This window comes from Ciona robusta, chromosome 6 (assembly GCF_009617815.1).
Source record: "Ciona robusta chromosome 6, ASM961781v2".
Lineage (NCBI taxonomy): Eukaryota > Metazoa > Chordata > Ascidiacea > Phlebobranchia > Cionidae > Ciona > Ciona robusta.
In genome coordinates this window covers 346,497-371,511 of record NC_143240.1, presented here as the reverse complement: position 1 = coordinate 371,511, position 25,015 = coordinate 346,497, and the positions used below count along the sequence as shown (strand labels likewise).

The 25,015-nt window shown below is 34.4% G+C and overlaps 3 protein-coding genes across 5 annotated transcripts; 2 read left to right on the top strand and 1 right to left on the bottom strand.

The window, feature by feature from the left end:
- The first annotated feature begins 1,448 nt into the window (after positions 1 to 1,448).
- LOC149734607 (inactive serine protease 35-like) lies at positions 1,449 to 7,040 on the top strand. Its single transcript, XM_089879922.1, has 2 exons — positions 1,449 to 2,224; positions 5,699 to 7,040. The coding sequence occupies exons 1-2, from the start codon at positions 1,649 to 1,651 to the stop codon at positions 6,359 to 6,361; spliced, it is 1,239 nt and encodes a 412-aa protein (XP_089736048.1). The 5' UTR covers positions 1,449 to 1,648; the 3' UTR covers positions 6,362 to 7,040.
- Positions 7,041 to 8,549: 1,509 nt separating this feature from the next.
- On the bottom strand, positions 8,550 to 15,545 carry LOC149734606 (kelch-like protein 25). Its single transcript, XM_089879916.1, has 11 exons — positions 15,232 to 15,545; positions 13,912 to 14,065; positions 13,636 to 13,853; positions 11,664 to 11,810; positions 11,246 to 11,318; positions 10,958 to 11,046; positions 10,479 to 10,683; positions 10,160 to 10,303; positions 9,937 to 10,095; positions 9,269 to 9,413; positions 8,550 to 9,208 (listed from the first exon to the last, which is right to left on the bottom strand). Exons 1-11 carry the CDS (start codon positions 15,460 to 15,462, stop codon positions 9,091 to 9,093), a joined length of 1,683 nt encoding a protein of 560 aa, XP_089736042.1. The 5' UTR covers positions 15,463 to 15,545; the 3' UTR covers positions 8,550 to 9,090.
- A 3,331-nt stretch (positions 15,546 to 18,876) lies between these two features.
- LOC149734605 (kelch-like protein 12) lies at positions 18,877 to 24,407 on the top strand. Of its 3 annotated transcripts, none has more exons than XM_089879918.1 (12): positions 18,878 to 19,187; positions 19,292 to 19,445; positions 19,520 to 19,737; positions 20,115 to 20,261; positions 20,322 to 20,394; positions 20,599 to 20,687; positions 20,949 to 21,150; positions 21,514 to 21,657; positions 21,716 to 21,874; positions 23,083 to 23,227; positions 23,314 to 23,445; positions 23,654 to 23,813. In XM_089879918.1, exons 1-11 carry the CDS (start codon positions 18,963 to 18,965, stop codon positions 23,432 to 23,434), a joined length of 1,677 nt encoding a protein of 558 aa, XP_089736044.1. In that variant the 5' UTR covers positions 18,878 to 18,962; the 3' UTR covers positions 23,435 to 23,445; positions 23,654 to 23,813. The 3 variants fall into 3 exon arrangements, with proteins under 3 accessions (XP_089736045.1, XP_089736044.1, XP_089736043.1); XM_089879917.1 differs by lacking the exon at positions 23,654 to 23,813 and adding an exon at positions 23,872 to 24,407 and having other exon boundaries at positions 18,879 to 19,187; XM_089879919.1 differs by lacking the exons at positions 21,514 to 21,657; positions 23,654 to 23,813 and adding an exon at positions 23,872 to 24,407 and having other exon boundaries at positions 18,877 to 19,187.
- The last annotated feature ends 608 nt before the right edge of the window (positions 24,408 to 25,015 follow it).

Here is a 25,015-nt window from a genome sequence, read left to right as displayed (position 1 = left end):
TAGCCACAACTGAACCTCTTAGCTGACAGATACGATATATAGCACGGTAGTCTAGGAGTTCACGGGTTCGGCACACGACCGTATCACGTAGCACGATTAATCGTTTGGGTTGCCCCTATAAACATTGCTATTGACATACCAACAAAGGCACCCTGATTGACCAATAGATAGCACACGTATAATGGTCAAAATGTTTGTTCAGCAAACGCTGCATAATGTGTTGCTGAATGTATTTTCTGAATGTTTTTTTTCTTCTTAAGCTGTATTAACTTGTAATAAAGTAAGTCTTCTAGCTATAATTGTACATCCGTCAGTATCAATACATTCGTAATAAATAATTAAGTTCATTTAAGGTCTGTACGAAGCCAAGGGTTCAAAATACGCACTTAAGTTAAGTTCAATGTTGATGTATTATTATTCTATCCCCACCGGAAATTAGTGACTTGTAAATATAGTTTACACAAGTTCATATCACTTCTTTCAACGCCGTTTAATTTCCCCATAGAGTATAAATTAAATTTTACATTCAATACTGTGACCACCTACAACATAATGGATTTATTTTTCTTTTAGCAAAATACCTTAGCCTTGACTCCTCAGCTACCGTGACGTAATTGTGAATAAAGATCTATTACAAATTGAGTCCGTATGTGGTGGCCACAATACGTCACAATATGTGACGTCAGCGCTATAAACGTAGTACAACTCAGTTGTCGCCCTTTTTCGTCCAAGGAAGTTATGGCTAGACTGCGGTTCCAATAAACCGCTGTTAGAAATCATAATTACAACTTAGTACAAGGCTCAAGTGTTGTCTTCCGTTTAGATCGCCGAGAAATTACAACGTATTTAAGCCTGATAGCCGTGGCTTTAAGTTAGAGTCCTGAAGAACAGCTATTTTCTCTTTGTAATAGCTCTAGCTTTGATTCGAGATTGTGTTGGTGTGACTATAGAGTACAATTCGGCAGGTGTACTATATTTTCGGATATCGTAACTAGAGTTCAGCTGCAGTGGATGTATCTGTTCCTTTTGTGCTTAAAATAGAAATGCCAGGCTGGGATTTTAACAATCGAAACCCTTTTGAAATTTAGTCATACCTCGTTGGTTACGTTTCGCGTATTTAACATTGGCATACAGCTGACTCAGTTGGACAGACAAGCAAATAATCGCAATATTTATACCAGCTGCGTTAGTTACGGTTCTGTTTACAGATATGATGGTTAAACGGCCACACGCGAAGTATATTACGCTCGATTTGCGGTCTCTTTAAACATAACATTGTTAAGGTATTTAAGGGTTTAGAATCAGTTAGGTTATTTGTATGTGTATTTTATTATAAATAAACCTTAAAAGCTAAAACTCAGTTCTGTTTTCTGTATTGCCAATGCCTTTTTTGTAACGTCTGCTGCGTAGGCGACAGGTTCAACTAATAACCTTTCTCTTTTTTTTCTTCAATCCACACAGGCCAGAAAGAAGTTAGCCGTATTCAAACACTCGCATTTCGTGCGTAGAGTGCTTGTTGTTCTCCGCTAGCTGGTTTGCGACTGTGAGTGTGCGGTGGGAAGCGTTAGTGAATGGATGCAATCAGGGCACTGCTGAAAAATACTGCTTGACTTTTCTTAAGTACAGTGGTATCGGAAGAATAACAACAATGAATTTTTGTGTTGTTGTTGGTGTAATTTCACTCGTCGTCGTTGGGTTATTTCACCCAGCATCATGTGTACGAGTGAACATCGAGAATTATTCTTGGCAACGGCCGCGTTTGCCGCATCTTGCCTCGGTTGCCGAAATCGAAGAGGGTCGAGCTGAATATCACGGCCATGTTGCTCAAGTTTTGAAAGGCGATTGCGACCTGGACTGTCAGATACAAAAGGACAATCAACCAATATCGATTGAAGAGCTGGACAGAGATATGAGTTTTGAAACCTTGGACGTGGTGAAGCAACTCAAGTTTAAAACCATTGTCAACGTAACCGAATCCAGCACATTGCCCAGCGAACCTGCACTGGACACGCAAGTTGAAATTGAAGACGAACCAAGCAGTAGGCACAAGCGGGCAATCTTTGGTTTAGACACCCGGTTTCAATTACCTGCCAAAAAGTTTTCAACCATGTTTCCGTTTTCCACTGCTGTAAAATTGTCCACCGGATGCGCGGGAGTTCTTTTATCACCAAAGCACGTTTTAACCTCAGCTCACTGTTTGCATGACGGGAAACGGTATCTTAAGGTGAGTTAATATATATTATATATATACAGTATTGTGGAGTACGATGGGATACCGTTAACACCTAAATCCCATATTTCTTTATAGTGTTTTTGAAGCATTATTAACGCTCTCCCAGAGTCGCGGTGCTATGGTTATATAATTTTGCTGTAAATATTCGTCGTTTACCAGCGAACGTAGACGCCATGTGACGGGGAAAGAGAATGAAAACGTTTTCTATTTTATCCTACCCTACTATAGCAAACATGCTTAAAATGCTTTAGTTGTTTTGTAGAACTAAACAGGGTGTGACTTTGTATTTAATTTCGCGTGGCGGAGATGTAGAGTTATAACACGGGTGGTTCCCAATTGCGCACCATTTGCGGTGGCTTACTTCGTGTGCGAATTACCAAGTATGTAACTTTGTCATTGAGTTTAACCGCAACGTAAAGCGTGAACAAGCAATAAGAAGTTGCAGCACGTGCTTCACATTTCTCGAGTCCACGTAATCTTGGTACAAGTACTTAACTACGCTCTTTATAAAGCTAATTGGACAAGTGGATTGTCTAATCGCCCTTGGTTTTAAAATAGGAGAAAGTGAGAGAAAACGGCTGCGCAGAACAGTAGGGTATTGTTCTGTTCGGAAATGTTTTCACGAGCTCGGTGCTGAAAATCCATCGTGGTTTTCTTAAACAAACTTAAGGTTCCAAACGAATTTGCAAGTTAAACTACAGGAAATAAAAGCAGTATATTACCAGCTAAGAAAACAGACACACAGTGCTATAGAGTGCTAGACGATTCATTAACTTAGATCACTGTTTAACCAAAAGTATCTATGCTATGCGGCTATCGACGCCTTTTCTATTTATGGCCCGTTTCGCACCGGTGTAACGTATTTCTCACAACGCTGAGGCATTACATGCATACCTTAGTGTGTATGACGCCTGTGATGGCCTTGGGTTGTAAACTTCTTATTCTGTGGTTGTCAATGCTTTCGCAACATACCAGAGAAGCTGCTTGTTCCGCACGACTCGTCCACATAACCAAGACTCATGTTTCGGCAAAAACAAACATTGAATAGCTCGGACATAACCCGGTCGTGCTGTATTTCAACAGACATATCTTAATCTGCAGAATAGTGTAAACGCAGATATGGCATGTTTGCTGAGTATACGATCGGATGGCCAACAACGAGCTTGTTTGGCGAGCATCAGCTGTCTCTCTATATAAAACAAATTCGGCGGATTTCATTTTAATCCGTTGATTACTTTTCGGAAGGTGCGTTTATCATTTTCGCAACGTTAAAGTGTCACCGTGTTTTCCTGCTTGGGTTTGCCTTCAGTTCAATGAGTTAGTAGTTCCATTTCAATTCCCTACCTTAGGTTTTGTTTGGAGTTGTCTAAATGTTTGACTATATTGCTCAACTTATTGTCTATTCGTTTCTGCTTAAACTCGAGTTTCAGCAGTAGATCAAATTGAATGAAACCGCAGACTTGATGCCAGACGTGCCGATAACGCGACTAACGGCGACAGTTTGCGGGTTTCTAAAATTGACGATGCCTGGTTTTGGGTTAAGTGCCGAAAAATTGCCGGCAAAATATTAAAGTAAATTTCTTCTTGCTAAAAAATAGCCGCATATTAAATTGTAGATATACATGTTTTCTTTCTAGAATAAGTAATTTAATTAACTTCTAATATAAAAATGTATATAAAGTTGATTTATAATTCAAGTTTATCCTGTGCTGTGTTGTAGTTGTATGTGATTGACAACGACAAAAAGCGGTCTAACATTTCCACATTGCCTTTGGATTGAATACCTTGCCCCAAGGGGTTACAGCAATGTCTGCGGCTTTAAGGTCGTCTTACATCTCTTAATGAGGCTAAATTATACATTATTGGTCTCACTTCTCATAGGTTAATTCGCAAGGGACTGTTTTGTATTAGCGCAATAGCTGTACACACATATACGTATGACCTATTATGTGAACTTGCATTAGCCAAAAGTGATTCGAATATTAGCAGTCATAAAGGGGTTCTTTGAAAATTGTAAATGTTTAAACTATAGCAGTTGTAAGTTCGATCAAAACAAAGAGAGCTCTGTTCAAACTGTCGCAGGGCTAAATTATGTCGTGACGTTACATAGTGTGACGGCAGAGGAACATTCACTAAACACCACAAAGGAATCGTTGTTGCTTTTCGCTTGAGTTGTAACGCGCATATAGGAATTTGCGACCCCCATATAGCTATTGAGGTGTTAATATTGTAATGTACATCTAAAATAGATACACAAGATACTGTTACGTTCAAAAAATAGGATTTTTTGAATTTATACCATTTAAATCGAATACAGTATCCTTACACAAAATATAACTTTTTAAAAACGAATTATTACATTCTAGTTACATTTTTGCTTTTCTTCAAGCACTGATCGAACGTAATGTAGAGTTATATATTATATTATCATAAATATGTATATTACTGTGAAATAAGATGGAAACTGTTTTAAATATTTTTTGTTTTCTGATGTATGATACGATAAAATAGAGTAAAGGTACGGACCATCTTACCCCAACCTGTTATATGATCGCAACATACATAAATAAATTAGCAAAACATAATTGTATTAAAAGTATTCTTTTTTTTTTTTTTTTATTATTATAATAAAAAGGCGCAACAGCACAGTTGGTTGAAAATACACAGCAGCAAATAGAAAATACGATGTATATAATTGACTTTTAAGTATATTAAAAGTATTCACTAACGAGTAAAATTCAATAAGCGCTTTGTCCCCTCCTAGCGGATATCAAATGAAATATTTTAACAATGGTAAATGAATGTGTATTATGTGGTAATAAAGTGAGCAATTATGACGTAACAAACAATATAAGTGATCTGACCGAAACTTTTAATCTCGTTGGTGACGCTTATAATTATAACGTTACGACATATATTTATAACGTCATCTGTATTGAGATCATCAGTTAGAATAAATGTTTTGATCTTAATTGGATAACACTACGGTTCCTCATCAGTAAATATTCCGGTGGTCTAATGCCGCTCGCCACTTCAAACATAATTTGAAGTTAACAAAATAATGCCATTGAGGCTTGTTGAATGGTGGGTAGTGAATTTAGACGCTACATGGTTAGGCTGTTAGCGGCTAGGGGCAAAAACATTAGAGGTAGCTTTAAAGTTGGGTCGGTCTGTAAAACTACCTTTGTGGTGTAGTTGTACAGTGAAAAGTCTCTTATTAAGTATTACAAATGCAAATTAACTTATATTATTTTACTTCTGCTACAAGGCATAATGTAAACAATCTTCTGCCCCCTCATCTGGTATAAAAAAACATTCCCTGATAAATTCTAGCAGCATGGCAGAGGAAACGGCGGAAAATACTACGTTTTCATCCCAGATGAGCCGCTGAATTATTGTTTAAATTAACTGATGTTTCAGTTTAGGCCTATTTTTACAACTTAACATTCATTGTTTGCTCTGCAGGGTGTCAAAAAACTTCGCGTTGGTCGTGTAGTGAAGAAAAAGCTTCGTAAGCGTAACAAGAAACGAAGAAAGAAGGGGCGAAAGAACAGAAAGTCTGCGGCTCTTTCTAGATCCAAGAGATCCAGTACCCCTACTTACAAACTAAAATTCAAGTGGACGAGAGCGAAGAGAACTCACCTACCCGAAGGCTGGATAAGACGACCTGGACAACCTAACAGTGGACTAAGTGTTGAATACGATTATGCTGTTGTAGAACTAAAGAAACCCCTTGGAAACGCCTCAATGAAAATGGGCATCAGTCCAGCAAGAGAGCATTTGCCCGGCAGTCATAGAATTCATTTCACCGCATTTGGACAGAATAAGGATAACGATTTGCTTTATCGGTATTGCGCTGTGGATGAGCAGTCGAACGACATCATGTATCATAGATGTGACGCTCAAAGAGGTACATCCGGCGCTGGCGTCTATGTTCGCTTGTACGACCGTGATACACGTTCTTGGGACCGTAGAGTAATCGGGATTTTCTCTGGGCACCAATGGGTCAATATGGGCGAAGGACAACCACGCAAGGAGTACAACACAGCTGTGAGAATTACTCCACGCAAGTTTGCGCAGATTTGCTTTTGGACCACGGACGATGACAGCGAATGTCGCGGTAATTGACGTCAACAGACTGGTGCTACGTAACACGCGTCTGCTTTGCATCGTATCATCATCTGGTTCGTGTACTTGCTCGGTTGTCGCACGCACGGGCGCTTCGCAAATAGAGAAGCGGTAATAAAACGCATTTTTATTAAACAAGCTAGCGCTGTCACATCATGTATTCATACTTGCTTTTCTGCAGTTATATTCGCACTGCGACCTACACATGCAGCATACGTGTTACCGAAATTATTGTATACCGCAGCATATTCCTCTTACAAGTATACAGAAATGTCTAGACCGTTTTCATTTTCTGGACCGACTCATCACAGCCAACTGACTAACAGCATCTCGATTCGACTTTGTTGCAAATGGTTCCGATATTTAATCACGCGTTTCCTTTTTTGTTTCTTCAGCATATTTTTCGTCTTTTTGCGTTGTGTTTGTTATTATCGTTATATACGTGGACAGCTAGGCGAAATTCATGCACATATGTAGCTTGACCCAAATCCTGTATATCGTATAAACATCTTACATGTCAAACAGTCTCAAATATTTAATGATCTTTTACTATAGACACCTTGTCGATTATAAAGAATATTTAAATAACCTCTTTAATTGGGTCTTTGATATTTTATTGGCGTGTGTATTACAAGATCATCTGTCGCTTATTTAAAGAATACAGATGCGATGTTGTGTATATGGTTTTACGATTGATGAAAACAGACTGGAGCTCAGCCAAAATGCAGAATTGCTTACCAGAGATACAAAGCTTAAAACACACAGGCATTATATGCCATGGTTTAACATTATAATGTGTTTAAGACTTTTTGTTAAATGTCATAATTAGTAGGAAAGATATCAGCCTGTATGGTCTGTTAGCCAGTACATTTTCTAAGCCGATTTTCAATGTACTATGGAGTAAGATGGAATACCGTTAGCACCCAATTCCATATTTCCTAATCGCGTTTTAAACAATTACCAATATGTTGCGTGGATACGGTTATATATTTCTGTAAATAGTTTTTGTTTACTATTAAATATGTCTAGAAAAGAGAATCAAGACATGATCTATCTCATCCATCTCACTACAACCACTGACCTACATTTAAACGTTTATATACACTAGACTCGTAACGCCAACACCAGAGTTTTTAAATGTGGAACCCTTCCCGCCACCATGCGTTTACAATACAGTTGAACCCGACCGCCACGCTAAAATAAGTGAAGTTGGTGATAATGATTAAATATAACTTGTCTTTCCTTGCTGGCGGGGCAACGCGGTTGTTACCAGCCCTAAACGTCAATGTGTGTAATATATAAACTTAGCAGTTGTTCAGAGATAAGCACGAAGAAAACAAAGTTACGTCTTGCGACTGAACGAAGGCTCTTCAGATCCAAGGTAAAGAGCTCCAAGTCGTATTATTTTAGTTTAAAATGTTTTTGAACAAGCCACTTTGTTTTGGCTAATGTAAAATCGTATTCTCTTTTGGTCACTTAAAACGAACCTAGAGATACCGTTACATGTGCAGTGTGCATTGGTGGGGTTGAGCGAAACACCGGAACGACTAAATCAAAGAAGGCCGAAGTAAATGTCCTGAAGAATATTTTAATAAAACATAAGGACGTATTTTTAAATGCATCCAAAACAATCTTGACCAGATTTTATTGCGAGTAATTTGGCATTTAATCCAAGATGAAGTATATATCACGACACCGGGCAACTGATATAATATATATCACGGCACCGGGCAACTGATATAATTGTTGACTGTACTTTTAGCACAGATTTAGTAGCACATTTGTTTATCCAAACTTAACCTAATGCATCAAGATTGTATATTAAAGGGTTGTTTTTCGTAACGATAACATCTGGCGCAACTGTGTAGCTTATGTGTATAAGCGACACATCTTGCGTGTTTCATGCGACTAAGAAATGATATGTTAGTCTGCCATTCTTTGCTGTAAAATATCTCTTCCCTAATACTCGGCTGTCCTCACGTTTTGTCTGTAGCCTGACGCCGCTCGTCGTTTGATAAACCGAGTTGCCGATCTATCGTTATGCAGTCGGACACTAGTGAAATAGGTGCGAGGTATGCAACCTATAAGTTAAAACGAGAATGGACCGAACTGTAGCAGCACCCCCCCCAACTATTTGTTGCGGTTGATATTGGTTTGAATAAACTCGTTACACCACCCACAAAATGATCATTCAGTTAAAAGTTTATTAAAATACTAACATACAGCAATGGTATAGAAGTTAATGGAAAATATGCTATAGATAATAATGTACAAAAAAATATTAACGAAAGGTGCGTGGCCATTAAACATCCAAAACAGATATATTTTATAACAAAACAAATAACTTTTTAAATTAATTTTGAAGCATACTTAGAGTAAAGGGACATATTATTAATAATAATTTAATTTCATCCTTTCAGTTACAGTAACAAAGGCAAGAATAGTTATATAGTATACATAAACGATAAAGAACAAAAAGGAACGGTAAAAAGATAGTTATTATAACATTCTAGTTGTTAAAATAGAAGTACAAGACTCAACTGAAACAGTAAAGAGGCAATTTATCATATTGTGAACTTTTGGACTACTAACCTTGCTCAAATAAAGTAAAGTCAAATTTTAAAATGCATACAGAGTCTGTAATAATTGTAGGCACAAACTCAAATTGTAAACATACAATGTTAAATATGTGACTATCAATGCAAAAGAAAACTGTTCCTGTTTGCAATTTAAACAGCAACTAAAGAATGGTTAAATAATCCATCATCAGTTTCACCAATAACATTCCACTTGTCAGTTTGATCATCGTAACATTCAATTGATTTCAAAGCATTTTTAGAATCCAGACTAAAATAAATAATTAAAAACAAAAAATTAATCATAAACAAAACATTTTCAAGTATTTACCCTCCTACTACATATATCTTGTTTTGTGCAACACAAGCTGCATGTAAATCTCTCTCTGTGTTCATATTTCCCACATAAACCCATTTGTCATCATCAACATTGTATTTCTCAACTGATTTAAGACGTTGTTTTCCATCATAACCACCTGATATTCAATAAGCGCAAAGATAAATAACTTTGAAATATTTGTTACCTGATCTTTTATCATAAAATGTTGGTTAAGAATATGTAGGAAAAAATCACATTCGAACTAAAATGAAGAAAATAGCATTGAAAATAGTCATTATAATTCAGGTCGTTTGACACTTTTTTAAAATTTTATACTGGTCTTGAGCTTGTGTATTTTAAGAATAGTACGTTTCAGTAGTTTTTAGGTTTTACAGAATTTGTGCAAATATTTTAATATAGTAAAAGGAAATAAACCACTTAACTATGTTGGTTTAGGGTTATTGAACATTTTTTCTTATTCATAATTTCTTCCTGTATATCAGTGACTAATTATTATTCTAATTAATATCATTATTAATAACTGAAATAAAAATCCCCATATTCAAAATTCGAATAACAATTCTTGTAAGGGTTGGGTGTCGAATACCATAGGTAAATTTGAAAGGAAATAAGAATTTATTGAACATGGAATTTCTTATTTGTTGTTTAAAATTACTTACCAATAGCATAAATAGCATTGTTAAGCACCACAGCAGCAAACCAACCACGTTGTGTTTGCATTGGAGCAACATCTTTCCACTCATCTGATATTGGATCGTAACATGCAACTGAACTTAAATACTGTTGGCCATGACGTCCACCAAGTGAATACAAATGACCTGATTTAATATAAAAGTTTATGTTGGTCAAATAAAACCAAACTAATTGACTGGAATAACTAACCATTGTGAGCAACAACAGAATGGCCACGTCTGGAAATCTTCATTGGTTTAAGTTGAATCCACTTGTTAAGTGAAACAACATAACATTCTCCTGATAATAGACTTCTGTAATTGTCAACAGGTCCACCAAATACAAAGATGGTACCTATGTTATGAACAGCAATGTACCAAACAGGCTAAATGATGGGAAAAAAACATTTATTACATAAGTGAAAAGATTACAAATCAAGAATAGGACCATAGTGTATTTTAAAAATTTCGGAAATAAAAGTAACTACTAAATATTTGTAATATGAGTCAATATATTAATGTAAACTTACCATTTAAAACCGCAGCACCGAATCCCCATCTTTTAACATTCATTGAAGCTACCTTCTCCCATTTTAAAACCTTTTCCTTTAATTTCATTCGATGAACAATGTTAGTTGCAGTTGCTTTACCATCAGTTCTTAAATCTCCTCCAAGATAATACAAAACATCATCGATGACAACGGCTGCTGCGTTATCTCGACCAACTGGTAAATCCTAAAATCAAATCAAACCTTTTTAATTATATCTCATAATTAGGAAAAGTGTGCTTAAAAAATTCTGAAATGCAAAAATTAACAAGAAAAAATAAATAAATGCCAATTAAAAATTAACATTTGCTTAAACTGAAATACACTATATGTTAAGAATTGCCCAAACAAATTATTTTAGGGCACGAATCATATTGCTTACAATATGTATTATTTGTGGGATTTAACTGTTTAGTAAATTATGTGATTTCGTTATTGTACAAAACACATATTAAACTTACTGGAAGCTGACTCCATTGTTTTGTTTGTAAATCCAACTTTGTTACTTTGGTTAGACTATTTGCTCCACCAAGTGTTATGAGAAAAATCCCTAAATAATAAAAAGTGTTAACTTTACTTTGATTAAAAAAAATTGCTAGATACAGTATTTAAATAATATTAACTGTGACATGAAACCTTTATGTTTACTAACTTAAAATAAATCAATTTCACAATTTATAATAAAACATAAAATAAGATTACTATTAGTGATTAAATATGATGCTTATACTATACATTTTAGACTATACCTGTTTTCTTTGAATATTGCACCAAAGCATCAAATAATGAATCAACCAAATCATCAACTTTTCTGATGAGGGGCTAAATAACAACTTTAATATAAATTTGTTTGTCATTACTGATAAACTAAGAAAGAATTTTTAATTCCCACATGGCAGGATAATGCTAGTCATTATAACACATGTATTCTGTTTCATACACCTTAAACTTAAAAGTTACCACATGTGTAACATTGTAGGCGATTATATTTTTTTAATACATGGTTTACAAATTTGTCAATACATAAAGGACCACAGGGTTGGAGCAATTGTCATTTCTTTTCTTGCCCACATATTCCAACAATGGTAGCTGTGTCAAGTCTCCTACCCATAACCTCTTTGAGGCAGGGACGCTAAGCACAGGGCTGAAAAAAGCAAGAGCATTCACCTCAACAGAGACCACATCTTTAAGCATATTTGAAGATAATTTATAAAAATCTACAAATTTAATGACTTCACTCAAGTAACTTTCATTTGAAGATAAATCAAACTTCACCCAGTTCATAACAGTAGTGTAAACCAAATCTGAAGAAACCTAAAAAAAGACATGTTTATTTACGTCGCTAATTAAAATAATACAGGTTAAAGAGACGTCTCGTTTCTTAATTTCTAGTGTTGCAAAATGTAAAATTCATACAAAAATAATTAATTAAAAATTATTTATAGGTGTTACTTCCAGTGGCGCAACCAGCGCGATATTTACGCCCAGTCAACATCATCTCTGAGACTCTGACCCGATATAAACACAATATTGGTCTTGCACACTAATATCTATTCTACTGTATGCGGTAATCGGTAAATTAAGGTAAAACACGATTAGGAAATATGGGATTTTATTAAAAATAAATTTCTAATTTAGTATAAACTGATGAAACATTGGTGCAAGTTCTACGCATGTTCATCGTGGATAATGTAATGATTATTTACGTCAAACTCAGAATAAACCTTTATGATTGTTACATTACAAACGAGATTGTTGGAAAACAATCATGTTTTTTCGCTTCCATACGATCTGTAGTTTGTGTAGTTTAAATGCAGGAAAATCGCGATTATGTGATTTTTAATTGCTGCAAATATAAGAGCGAGTAGCATCGCTTTTAGTAAATTAGAACCAACAAAATTTGTAATATGATATTACAAAGCATCTTCCCGACAGAGCTTGGACAAAAGCCAAAAAACATCTTTGTCGGCACAGCACGAGAACCAGAGTTTCATTACGTCATTTTTTCAAGAGAATAAATTCACAACGATTGCTGGATGTGGAATGTATGCTACGTTGCTACCACATGCCTCTTCCTTTATATCCTACGCCGGTGCAGAGCGTAAAAATGTGACGCTCATATTCGATGTTTTGATCTCGTGGTTGGTTGAACAGTGGGCACATTCTCCCAATTGGTATATTATGAAATGACATAATTAATAGTTACATTGCGATAGGACAAGTGACGTAACAATTGAATCAATAATTGTTCTAATTCCAAGCGAAGGAATGTAATACTGAATGCAACGCGTGTGTGTGCGTCTTAGCACTCTCTGGCTATGTGCGTGTCTGCGGAAAAGTGGGGACAGCACAACAGCCCCCAAGATTGTAGCAGTTTATATTATTTCATTATAAAAGAGTTTTTTAGGAGTTTTTGGCTTTCTGTTTAAAATCAGATACAAAAACATTGCGCGCTCGTGTAATTTGACACCGGCTGTAATTCGATACGGCCAAATTCGCTGAAGTTACGAATCGTTACTTCCGAGAGAGCAAATTCACGAGAACGAAAAATAATTAAAGAAAACGCTACACTGACTAGTCTCGTTCTCTTAGTAGCTTTACTTTTTTTATTTTTAATATTTTTCGCTCTCGCGTGCAACATTATTTTAATAACATAGGGCTTGGCGCTCGGCCCAGTTTTCAGCCAAGCGCCCAGAGTTAAAAAAGGGAAATGCTCGGGTTCGGCTTTTAAGTTCGGGCTCCACTCAGCACATCCCTAGTGTTCATACACCTCGTGCCAGCTTACGAGTTACCACGTATGTTACTTTGTAAGTGATTATTTTAGGGGATTTTTTTTAATGTATGGCAGATAATTTGGACAACCTATTAGTGGCCACTGGGTTGGAGCAATTGCCGTTATAGGCATCTTGCCCAAGCACACATACACCCACAATGATAGCAGCTACAAGCCTTGAACTCATTTTTTCTAGGTTAAAGGCAGGAGGGCTAAATACTTTGCCACTGCGCCGGACAAAAATTATGCATAACTATAAATATGTAGCTAAATAATAATTAATCCAAGTATTATAAATTCTAGTTTAACATTATGCTTAGTTGAGAATTTGAACAATTTGTTTATGTCACATTTAATTAAACTAACCTTGTCATGTGTTAATTGTAATAACTTGATGACATAATTTTTTGATAGTTTCTTAACTTGATCACCAGAAACAACTTGTTGATAATTTTCAAGCACAAAGTTGTTAAATTTTTCAGTTAACCTAGGAATGGTGAAACGGTCCGCCAAAGCTTGAATTGTGAAGCAATTTTGTGGCGAGACTGTTGTCAACAAATATTCAATGCAAAGTTTCCTGACAGCTGAAACAGTTATGATAAGGTTAATCAAAATTGAATATTTAAATCATGTTGTACGTACAAGGCATTTGAAGGAAATCAGAAACTGCAAGAAGGTCGCACACATTGTTGGTGTTGATGTTGATTTTTCCTGTGTACATGAAATCAACAAGTTTCTCCACACTTTCCGCATCTACACCATGAACTTCAACAACATCTTTATACTTTTCCACCATCTATAACAATATTGTTTAGAACTTGGAAATGATTTATTCATTGACTGCAAAAGTTTCATATAAAGGCAACACAACAGCATCACCCATTAGCTTATAACTGGTAAAAAGCAAACACATACTGAGGGTGGTATGCAAAATGTATGATTAACTTTGATCATTTATAAATTTTCTTGTCGGCATGGCAATAAGTTAAAGGTATGCGAAGGTATATTTAAAGTTAATTAATGATTTTTGATCAGAGATTATCGCTAAAAACTTATATACTGAAATTGGTTAAGTAGTAGTTTAAGTGACTGGCAACGTGGCAAATTGATATTTTTCCTAGTTGATAACTTGCTATAAGATCAATAGATTAAACATATTAAGTTATAGATTAAACATATTAAGTTCGACCGTTTATAAATAATTTTGCCCACCTAAACTCACTGCTAAAATTTCCGTACTGTTTATATTAATTACTATTCTTTTAAATGTCTGAAAACACTAAAAATACAATATTGCCTTTGTACCGGACATTTCACTGCTGTTTTAATAAGATTTGCCTTCTATGTGAATTGCCCTCTTCTTCTTTGTTATTTGCAATGGTAGTCACGTATTCAAAGAGTAATTTTTGCAAGAAAATCATATTCCTACTTGCAAGCATTGTTACGCCACACACACAGAAAACATAATCATTAATTAACTGAGAGTCACTAATCATACCTTTTGCATACTACCCTTAATGTATAGTTTATTTAATTAATTTTGGTTTAAAAAATAATACACAAAAGTTATAGGCATATAACTTTTGAAAAGACAAGGTACCCACTACCCATAAATTTTAAAAGATAAAAGTTTATGCGGACATAAACAAGAACATTTTTTCATGTCACATTGTGATTTTTATTTGGAAAATAAACTCGACTGATCATTGCATTATCACTACTGTATGTCTGTACTCTGTATAGTGTTTGTTTAAAGCCATTTTTGTAAAAAGGGTATTAAATTATGCATTTATACTGAGTACTCATGGTACACTGGTTTATTTTCAGGGTATAGATGCATACCTTGCCTACCCATGTTGGGCGCCTATAATAAAAGATTATATATACTCTATTAAAAATAAACAAAAAAATATGCAAGTTATATTTCTGTAAACAAGAAAGAAACAATATATGCACCTGTACCTCAGTGTTAAACATGGTGTTGAAATATTTAGAATAGCAAGAAAGAACCATCTTGTTTGCTGGGATGTTTTTCTCTCCGACACGAACGATGATGTCATTAAAACAACCATCTTGTCGTGATTCATTGGCAAATTGAAGAAGATCAGATGAATGATCAATATTGTGAGTTTGTTCTTCAACTGAGCATGTTCCATTGATAGAAAATGATGTTTCTGCCGCTGCCATGGCCATTTTAACGTTTGTTTACAGCTATGAATTAAATATCAATCTTCAATTTACCTATTTTTAGTGCTTTTGATAAAATTTAATTTATTAACATCAGTGGTTCCCAAACTGTGGTACGCGTCTCCCGAAGGTCTCCCAGGTGGTACGCGAGCTACTTATTAAGTTTTAGGTGCGTACGAAGTATTCTTTACAAACATATCTATACTTTAGTTTTGCGCACATGTGAAAATGCATTTTAAGCACCTGCAGGATAAATATCCAAGGAGACAATCGATATTATGACGCAAATAATCGCCGTGTGAATTGCTATTATGTCGTAAATAATTGCCAGGACAAACAATCGCAATTATGATGCAATAAATCCATGTGTAAATCCTTACTATTTCGTAATAAACATGCTGCTTGGCTGAGAAAACAAAGTAAATATACAGCAGTGCTACTTTTGGAACATATTTAGGTTGTTTATTACTGCCTGTTGCCCTGTAATAAGTTAGTTACAATAAAGGTGGTACAAGAACGCTACATAAACCAAAAAATTGTACGCGAGTTAATATAGTTTGGGAATATCTGAATAACATGAACAGTATGTGGCTTTCTTGGTTTAATGAAAGTAAATAAATAAAACTAAGTATTGTCTTCTATTGTTTATGAACGATACACAATGGATGGTATTTTGTTTTACACATGATGTGTAGAACAAAAAATTTCATTAATTTACACTGTAAGTCTCTATACTCTAAAATCATTTTTGTGGAAAATACTTTCTTATTTTAATTCTTGATTTAGTTTTTTTAAGTCATATTTTAACGCTAAACAACTATGCGAAACAAGATGGCATCCATTTTTGACCGAAACCTTACTAGCTTATATTTATATTCTTTCTACACGATTAGTTCATAACTTACCAAAAATAACCTAACCAACACCATGTTATATTAACTACAAGAAATAAAAGTAAAAACAAAATAACAGAGTATGAAAATTTTCAACAAGAATTAGCATATAAAGATTTCTTATTTCTCCTGTGGTTGTATATGGTATTTTATTCTAGTATAAAACAATGTAACGTATTTATTTGTTAAAAAAATGTAACTTGCCACTCGAGATCAACTCAAGCAAGTAACATTCATTCAATCATTAAGCAGCAGCACTGAACAAATACGTCTTAATGCAAAAATGAAAAGTTTGTACAGTCGATTACGATCAGGAAATAAGTTTTTTCTCGCTACATTTGCGACGCGACTGGTATATTTTTCAAGATATAAAGTATATAATACTGTACTTAATATTCTTTCACTGATTATTACTGTTTATATCGGCCGTTCATCATGACCATGACTGGTCCCCATCGAAATACGATTTGTGCTTTCTTTGGGGAATTTCCCTAAACATACCGTCCCTTCAGTACAATTCTTTCCATGCTTGCATAACGATTCAGAACAACGTTGTTGTAGACAGACTTAGGAAAAAGGACACCGGAAATTGAAACGCGTTAGCTCGTACAACTTAAGTTGCAGAGCACGCCTTCCAAGTTAATGCGCTTGCTTCACAACGTGGTGAAATTTTTAACCTTAAGTTTTACGCAGTATAGTTATTAGTTTTAGTTACAGTCCAAGATAAATATTGTAAGTTGTAGCGGTGTGGGTAGGTCGTGTACACTGTACAGTACACAAATAAATAAGTCATGTCTTTATTTAAAAGTCATTTGTTTAGAATTAAGCAACCACTCTAGTACTTATAGTATATATTGCTGTTGGTCTTTACTAAAGACTCTTTAAGCAAAGTTTCTACCTTTCTCATAGCTGCGTGTAAAATAAATGTAATTTGCCTATTAATCGGGGCAACAGGCAGTAATATACAACCTAAATATGTTCCAGAAATATAACTGCTATGTATTTACGATGTTTTCCTCAACCAAGCAGCATGTTTATTACGAAGTAGTGAGAATTTACACGTCACAATACCGATTGTCTGGCCTGGTAATTGATTACGACACAATAGCAATCCACATGTCAACTATAGTATTAACGTTTGCAATAAATACTTCTTACGCACGTAAATGCAACGTATTGTGCTCTTGCTTTAGTGATTAGAATGAGACCGCTCGACAGCTTTAGCGTTAGAAATGGGCATGGCACGTACCCTATAAATATTTTGAAGTATGCACCGCATACCGGCATACCCAGGATCGACGCCCATGATTGTGTAACAACGCATTATCACTATCAACGCAAAAGCGAAATAAAATAATCAATCGGTTTGCGTCATACTTTAGCCTTATATTTACCATGTTTTTCTATGCTGGGTAGACTGTTTGTTACGTAATAGTAGTGGATTCATTGCATTATAATAGCAATTGTTTTACCTGGCAATTGATTGCGACATAATAGCAATTCACACGTTGATTGTTTGCGTCATAATAGGCATTTACACCTTCATCCTTTAGCATGTAGGAGGTTCATCATTTAGCTTTTAGCATGTAGGAGGTTTCAAAACAGATTAAATGTTTGCGTTTTTAAGTAAACCTTTACGTGCGTCCTAGTTTAACCTTCCTGTGCGTCGTATTTTAGTCTCACGTGGGTCAGAATTTAGTCTTCATGTGTGTCGTAGTTTAGCCTTCACGTGCATCATGTTTTAGGCTTAGTCTTCTGTTCACGTGCCTCGTCTTTAGCCTTCATGTGAGTCATAGTTTAACCTTCATGTGTTTCAGAGATTAGCCTTCACGTGCGTCGTATTCTAGGCGCCACGTGTGTCGAAGTTTAGCCTTTATGTGTGTTATAGTTCAGTCTTCACGTGGGTCAGAATTTAGCCTTCACGTGCGTTGCAGTTTAACCTTTCATGTTTTAGAATTTAGCCTTTACGTGCGTCGTAGTTTAGCCTTAACATGGGTCAGAATTTAGCCTTCACATGCATCGTAGTTTGGCCATTTCGTGCGTCGTAGTTTAGCCTTCACGTTAGTCGAAGTTTAGCCTTCACGTGCGTCGTAGTTTAACCTTTACGTGTGTTGTAGTTTAGCCTTCAGAAACGCCGTACTTTAGCCTTCACACACATCGTAGTTTAGCCATCACGTGCCTTGTTGTTTAGCCTTTACGTGTGTCTTAGTTTGGCTTTCATGTACGTCAAAGTATAACCTTCACATGTGTTGTATTTTAGCCTTAACGTTCTCCCCATTTAAGCGCACACTGACATTTTTGTGCATAATTGGAAGTAGTGGCACTAGTGTTTACTCTTGTTTTAACGTACACCAGTTTATTCTTCTATAATTTTACTTAAACAATTTGTTACATGTCTGATACAAATTTATTAAAACTGTGTTTATGATCTGTATGTTTTGCACTGGTCAATTATGTCTTTTTTGTCAACCATTGAACCATTAGCCACTGGTTGCACATTTAAGTGAGTCTCCATAGCTTTACATGTTCTTATTTAGTTAATGAAATCTTTTCCACTAAGGCAAGGAAAAAGTAATTTTTCTCTGAAAATCATAGCTGTAAACAGACACTAAAATGGCCCTGGTAGACAAGTCAATTTCTTTTAATGGGACATGTTCAGTTGAAGAAAAAAATCACTTTGTTAATCATTCATATAACCTTCTTAAATTTGCCAATGAAGCAAGACAAGATGGTCGTTTTAATGACATCACCATTCATTTTGAAAAGAAACTTATCAGAGCAAACAAGATGGTTCTTTCTTGCTATTCTGAATATTTCAACGCCATGTTTAACACTGAGGTACAAGTGTATATATTGTTTGATTTGTTTTTGTCTTGTTTACAGAATGTTATTGTGTTGCCATTGTGTAAAGCCTTTATAAAACACAGTGTCTTGTTTTTCAGTTGGACGAAAAGTATAAAGATGATGTTGAAGTTCATGGTGTAGAACCAGAAAGTTTTGAGAAACTTGTTGATTTCATGTACACAGGAAAAATCAACATCAACACCAACAATGTGTGTGAACTTCTTGCAGTTTGTGATTACCTGCAAGTATTAGGTGAGTCAATTTTTTTAATATTGTATCGAAAATTATTAGATGTAAAGTTAGTTTACAACACTTATGTTTTTTAGCTGTCAAAGAACTTTGCATTAGGTATTTGTCGAAAATGATGACTCCACAAAATTGCATCACAATTCAAGTATTGGCCGACCGTTTCACCATTCCACAAATAACTGAGCAATTCAACAAATGTTTTGTTACAAATTATCAACAAGTTGTTTCTAGTAAACATTTCAAGAAACTTTCAAAAGATGATGTCATCAAGTTACTACAGTCAACACATGGCAAGGTAAATTTAAATAAAATGTTTTGTGCTAATTAGGATGTGTTACCTGATACTGATTTTGTCTAGGTTTGGTTTGTAAAGTCTTAGCTCAACATAATAGTAAACAACCAAATGCTTATTACTAAAACTAAGAGGTGATCATTTAAGGCTAAATATTTTAGATTATATAGTAGGTCGGGGAAAGATGGGACACCTTATCATTCTATTTTCTCGTCCCATTTAGTAGTAAATGAAGAACATGCACAGAATTCTAAAAGCCTATCTTCGTGACTTCCATAGACCGTTGTTAATTGTTTAAAACACAATCAGGATATTTGGATATCATGTGCTATAGGTGTCCCATCTTCCCCCACCCTACTATACATTAAAATATTTCTTAGGTTTCTTCAGACTTGCTTTATAAAGCTGTTATGAACTGGGTGAAGCTTGATCTGGCTTCAAATGAAAATTATTTGAGTGAAATCATCAAATTCGTCGATTTTTATCAAATGTCTCCAAAGATGCTTCAAAATGAGGTTTCTGTTGAGGTAAATGTTCATACTATATTCAGTAATGACAATCAAATCTAATATAAAGTTGTTAATTAGCCTCTCATAAGAAAACTTGGTGATTTGAGTTATCCATTATTTGATGCTGTGCTGCAACAATCAAAGAACACAGGTACAGTAAATGTTGGTTTTTTTAATTTATCATGACTTGCGAAACTGAATTATACTAAGTAAAAATAAAATCTGTAATTTTCATGGCACAGTTAATAAAATTCATTACAGTATTTCTGTAACCTGAACATTCTTTAAAGTTTTTTCAACTGTTTTTAATATTTTTAAATTTTATTAATTCCATAAACGCGGTTTTATTATTTAGAGAAATCTGTCATATCACTTAGTGGAACAAATATTCTAACCAAAGTAACAAAGTTTGATTTACGAACAAAACAATGGAGTCAACTTCCGGTAAGCCGAGTGCAATTTTTTACAATACTGAAATTACACAAACAATTCTTCATATAGTACGAGCAATAGGGCTTTATAGAATAATTAAGTAGGCAGTTCATTTTGTGTGCTGCGTTTCATTAATTAAGCTAATATTGACTTTTAAAGAAAGCGTTTTAATATTTTTTGTTTATACTTGCACTTCACATTTTTTTATTTGCAATTCATATATTTCTTATTCTCAGTATGAGATACAGAACAAATGTTTCACATGATTTGTAGGATTTACCAGTTGGTCAAGATAAAGCAGCGGCCGTTGTCATCGATGATGTTCTGTATTATCTTGGGGGAGATGCAATGAGGAATGGTAGATGCACAACTAACATTGTTCATCGATTAAATTTAAAAGGAAAAATTTTAAAATGGGAGAAGGTAGCTCCAATGAATGTTAAGCGATGGGGATTTGGTGCTGCTGTTTTAAATGGTGAGTTTACATAAATATATTGACCTCTAGTACAAATAAGAACTCATAATCTTGGAACTTTTAAATTAAACATAATTTTCATTTTGGATCTTTAATATCCTGCGCTTAGGAATTTGACCATTTTGGTACTTGATAAATTAAAGGAAAACCTGGTACTTTTTATGTCCCACTATGGACAATATATAAAAACATGGTATCATATGGTTATTACGGCATATAATAATATGATATAAATTTAATAAAGCAATAATATATATTTATGGTAAACAACAGAGAAAGGGGATTATTAAATAATATTTATCATATATAATCTGAAGCAGTTCATCATTTAGCCTGTCTTTTAATTTTCTGTTTATAACAAAGGTACTATCTTTGTATTTGGTGGAGCGGATGATCGGCTTGCAAAAGTTATATCAGGAGAATATTATGTTGTTTCACTCAATAAATGGATTAAACTTAAACCAATGAAGATTGCCAGACATGGCCATTCTATTGTTGCTCACAATGGTTAGTTGTAATGAATTTTGTTGTTTCAAATTGTTTATCCAACTTTTATATTAAACAGGTCATTTGTATTCACTTGGTGGACACAGTGGTAAACAAATTACATCTTCAGTAGAACGATATGATCCATTCTTAGATGAGTGGAATGATGTTGCTCCAATGCAAACACCACGTGGTTGGTTTGCTGCTGTGGTGCTTAACAATGCTATTTATGCTATTGGTAAGCATTTTTCAGTTGTAAATAATATTTAGATTTGATTATTTTTAAACATTTCTGCTCAAACTTAATGAATGTATGAATGTAACTTACTTTATCCTCACGTGACCGGAAAATGACAGTCGTTATCAGAAGAGTTTACCACCTCGTGCCAGCTTAAAAGTTACCATGTATGTTACTTTGCGGGTAATTATTTTTGGGGGGATTTTTTTCATTTTTTTATGTATGGCTGATAATTTGGACAACCCATTAGTGACCACTGTATTATTAAATTGATCCTATTTATGACAGTTATTAGTTACTGATATATAGGAAGAAAGCAGAATTAGGAAAAGGGGTAGAATAATTTAAATCAAGAATATTTTGTATGTTTTTTCTTTCGGTTACTTGAAATACTCGCATGCAGTTCTGTAAAAACACCAACTTCACTATTGGAACTAGAGCTGTCTGAAAAACGAAAGTCAAAAATATACTCTACACATCAAGTGTTCTGAATTAAAATGACCATATTCAGTGCTTTTTACCCATTTTTCTTTATTTATACGCACGTCATGTTAGGGTTAACTGGTCTAAGTTGCAATTTACCTGCCAGAGTTATGTACAGCATATTTTTTAACAATCACTTAATTCTCACATCTTAAATCCCCTACAGCTAAAATTAAATCTTGATTTTATTCATTATTTTTATTGATTTAAAACCGCATAATTAGACTATGTGTAAATAACGATAACTTTTCTGTTAAATCAAAATCAGTAACAAAAATGACAAACGATTTTGTCTTCCATTAAAAAATACGGTCCCTTCTCTATATTATACTGATTTACCCATTAACGGTTTAAATCAGTGGCTCCCAAAGTGGGTGTCCCAATTAGAATCAAGTTTTTTCTGCCGCTGAAAGAGGCTGATGACATCACCCTACTTATTATATTTGGACTTTAAGTTGCGATGAAAAAAAGCTAGTTTTGGATTTCCTTTTTGTTTGTCAAGGCCCAAGGGTGCGTTTGATAATTTGATTGTTGTCCAGGGGGTGTGCTATTAAGTTTAGGAACACATTGGTCTAAATAATGTTTTAGTGTTCGTGCACATTACTTAAAGCTGCTCTTGTTTTGATAATGTTTTCTATATCTGAACAATACTAACAACAGTTTATAAAAAAATAAAATTGACAAATATTTTAGGGTTATTTATATTTACACCTACTGATTTTTAGGTGGTTATGATGGAAATGAAAGTCTTTCATCTGTTGAGAAATACAATCTTAGTAATGACACATGGGTTTATGCGAAGGATATGAAAATAGAAAAAAATCGTCATTCAGCTTGTGTTGCACAAAACAAGATTTATGTAGTAGGAGGGTAAATACTTAAAATATAATTTCTTTATGATTACTTGAAAATGATGTATTTATGTTTGATTTTTCTGTTTTAAATGTTTATTGTAGTGTGAATTCTAATGGCAAAGTTGTGAAATCAATTGAATGTTACGATGATCAAACTGACAAGTGGAGTGTTGTTGGTGAAACTGAAGTTGAATTATACAACCATTCTCTGGTTGCTGTTTAAACAGCAAAGAGGTAAAATACCTTCATTTGCATTCATAAGTCATATATTACCTGTAACACTTTTACAGCTTAAGTTTGTAGATTTCATTTTTCTATTTGAATGATTGAATGTACCTTATTTTATTCTGGCGTGGCCAGAAAACAACAGTCGTTAAATGTTGCTGTTCTGTTTCATACACCCCGTGCCTGCTTATAAGTTACTGATCATGGTACTTCGTAGGTGACTAATTTTTGGGAGATTTTTTTCATTTGTTGGCCGATAGTTTGGACAACCCAAGGACAAATACACCCTCGATGGTAACAGTGGACTTAAACCCATTACCTCTAGGTTTGAGACCGGTGGCTAAACCTACGGTGCTGGATTTTTATGCATTTAAATCATAATGTGACTTTATTTTTTGCATTCAGTTATTAACCTTGTGCGTAACATTACTTTAGGAACAGGGACATGTACCTTTCATCAAGACAATGTTAAAATTCGATCTACAGCAAGCAACAGCATTTGCAAGGTCTAGACTGAAATCAAACCTAGTACTTCTTTTTCTATCCCTAAAAAAACTTTTGTTATTGTTACTGTATGACATTTGGCTTCGGTATGAACCTTGATTACGGCAACTCAAAAGGCATTTTTAAAATTATACTTTCCATTTTGATTTTAAAAAATGTACACATTTGTGTTTTACCTTTTATTTCTAGATGTTAATTTGAAAGATTATAATGCTGTGACATGCGTTAAGCAATATGTATGAGATTTTGATAGTTGGTATAATTTTTAAAACTTTTTTTTTATAATTTTTATCCTTTCTTCAAATTAAAAATTAATTTGCTGTGACTAATACTTTTTTATTCTATAAATTTTCACAAATTTTATCCTTAGCGTGTCGTAAACTACTGCCATTTTACAGTTTAACTACCTCCCCTGTGTATTTACATACTAATTGGAATAAAGTTAAATGAATGTGTTGTACTATGAATATTACACGGATACTTGGGTACAATTATATGCCTGTGAATGAATGAATGATATTTATTTTGTTTCTTTGGCCATGATAACAAAGAACTGGAAAGTATACAAACGCAAAAAGTAAGATAGTAACAGTAACAACAGTTGGAAAAAATTCCTATTGATAAAAAGAAAAGAATGTATGTTTTGAAGAAAAGGCAGGACCGCCACACCCTACAGACAATACAATGCAAATTAAGTAAATAACATTAATTAAAGTTCTAATTGGAAGAAAAGCATGCGTAAGAACACAACTCGTACAAAAGGGGGAGTTGGCCTTAAAGAAGACTGATCCAAGGATTGAAGCATGATGGAAAAACACCTCCCCCCCCAAAAAAGAAAAATTTTACCAAAGTTTACAATAAACAGTTTCCAAGGCACACTTCTGTACATTACATTATAATGCATATGGTTACAAGTGAAGGTTAATAAAAAACTTTTGTCAGCAGATATTATATTGTGGGTTGTTTAAATTGGGTCACAGTTTAAAATAAACATTTTAAAACCAGGTTACAAAATCACACTGAATTTCAGTTCTGAATTTGGTTTTGCTCTCTTTAAAAATATTTTTTGGGAAAA

What these genes read in the sequence shown, in the direction of transcription:
- LOC149734607 (XM_089879922.1), top strand. Translation starts at nt 1,649, where the DNA reads ATGAATTTTTGTGTTGTTGTTGGTGTAATTTCACTCGTCGTCGTTGGG. An exon ending in ACGGGAAACGGTATCTTAAG is followed by an intron (nt 2,225 to 5,698) that starts GTGAGTTAATAT and finishes TTTGCTCTGCAG; the next exon opens with GGTGTCAAAAAACTTCGCGT.
- LOC149734606 (XM_089879916.1), bottom strand. Translation starts at nt 15,462, where the DNA reads ATGGCCATGGCAGCGGCAGAAACATCATTTTCTATCAATGGAACATGC. An exon ending in GCAATATTCAAAGAAAACAG is followed by an intron (nt 11,047 to 11,245) that starts GTATAGTCTAAA and finishes TTTATTATTTAG; the next exon opens with GGATTTTTCTCATAACACTT. An exon ending in CGGTGCTGCGGTTTTAAATG is followed by an intron (nt 10,304 to 10,478) that starts GTAAGTTTACAT and finishes TTCATAACATAG; the next exon opens with GTACCATCTTTGTATTTGGT.
- LOC149734605 (XM_089879917.1), top strand. Translation starts at nt 18,963, where the DNA reads ATGGCCCTGGTAGACAAGTCAATTTCTTTTAATGGGACATGTTCAGTT. An exon ending in TGATTACCTGCAAGTATTAG is followed by an intron (nt 19,446 to 19,519) that starts GTGAGTCAATTT and finishes TATGTTTTTTAG; the next exon opens with CTGTCAAAGAACTTTGCATT. An exon ending in CAATGCTATTTATGCTATTG is followed by an intron (nt 21,875 to 23,082) that starts GTAAGCATTTTT and finishes ACTGATTTTTAG; the next exon opens with GTGGTTATGATGGAAATGAA.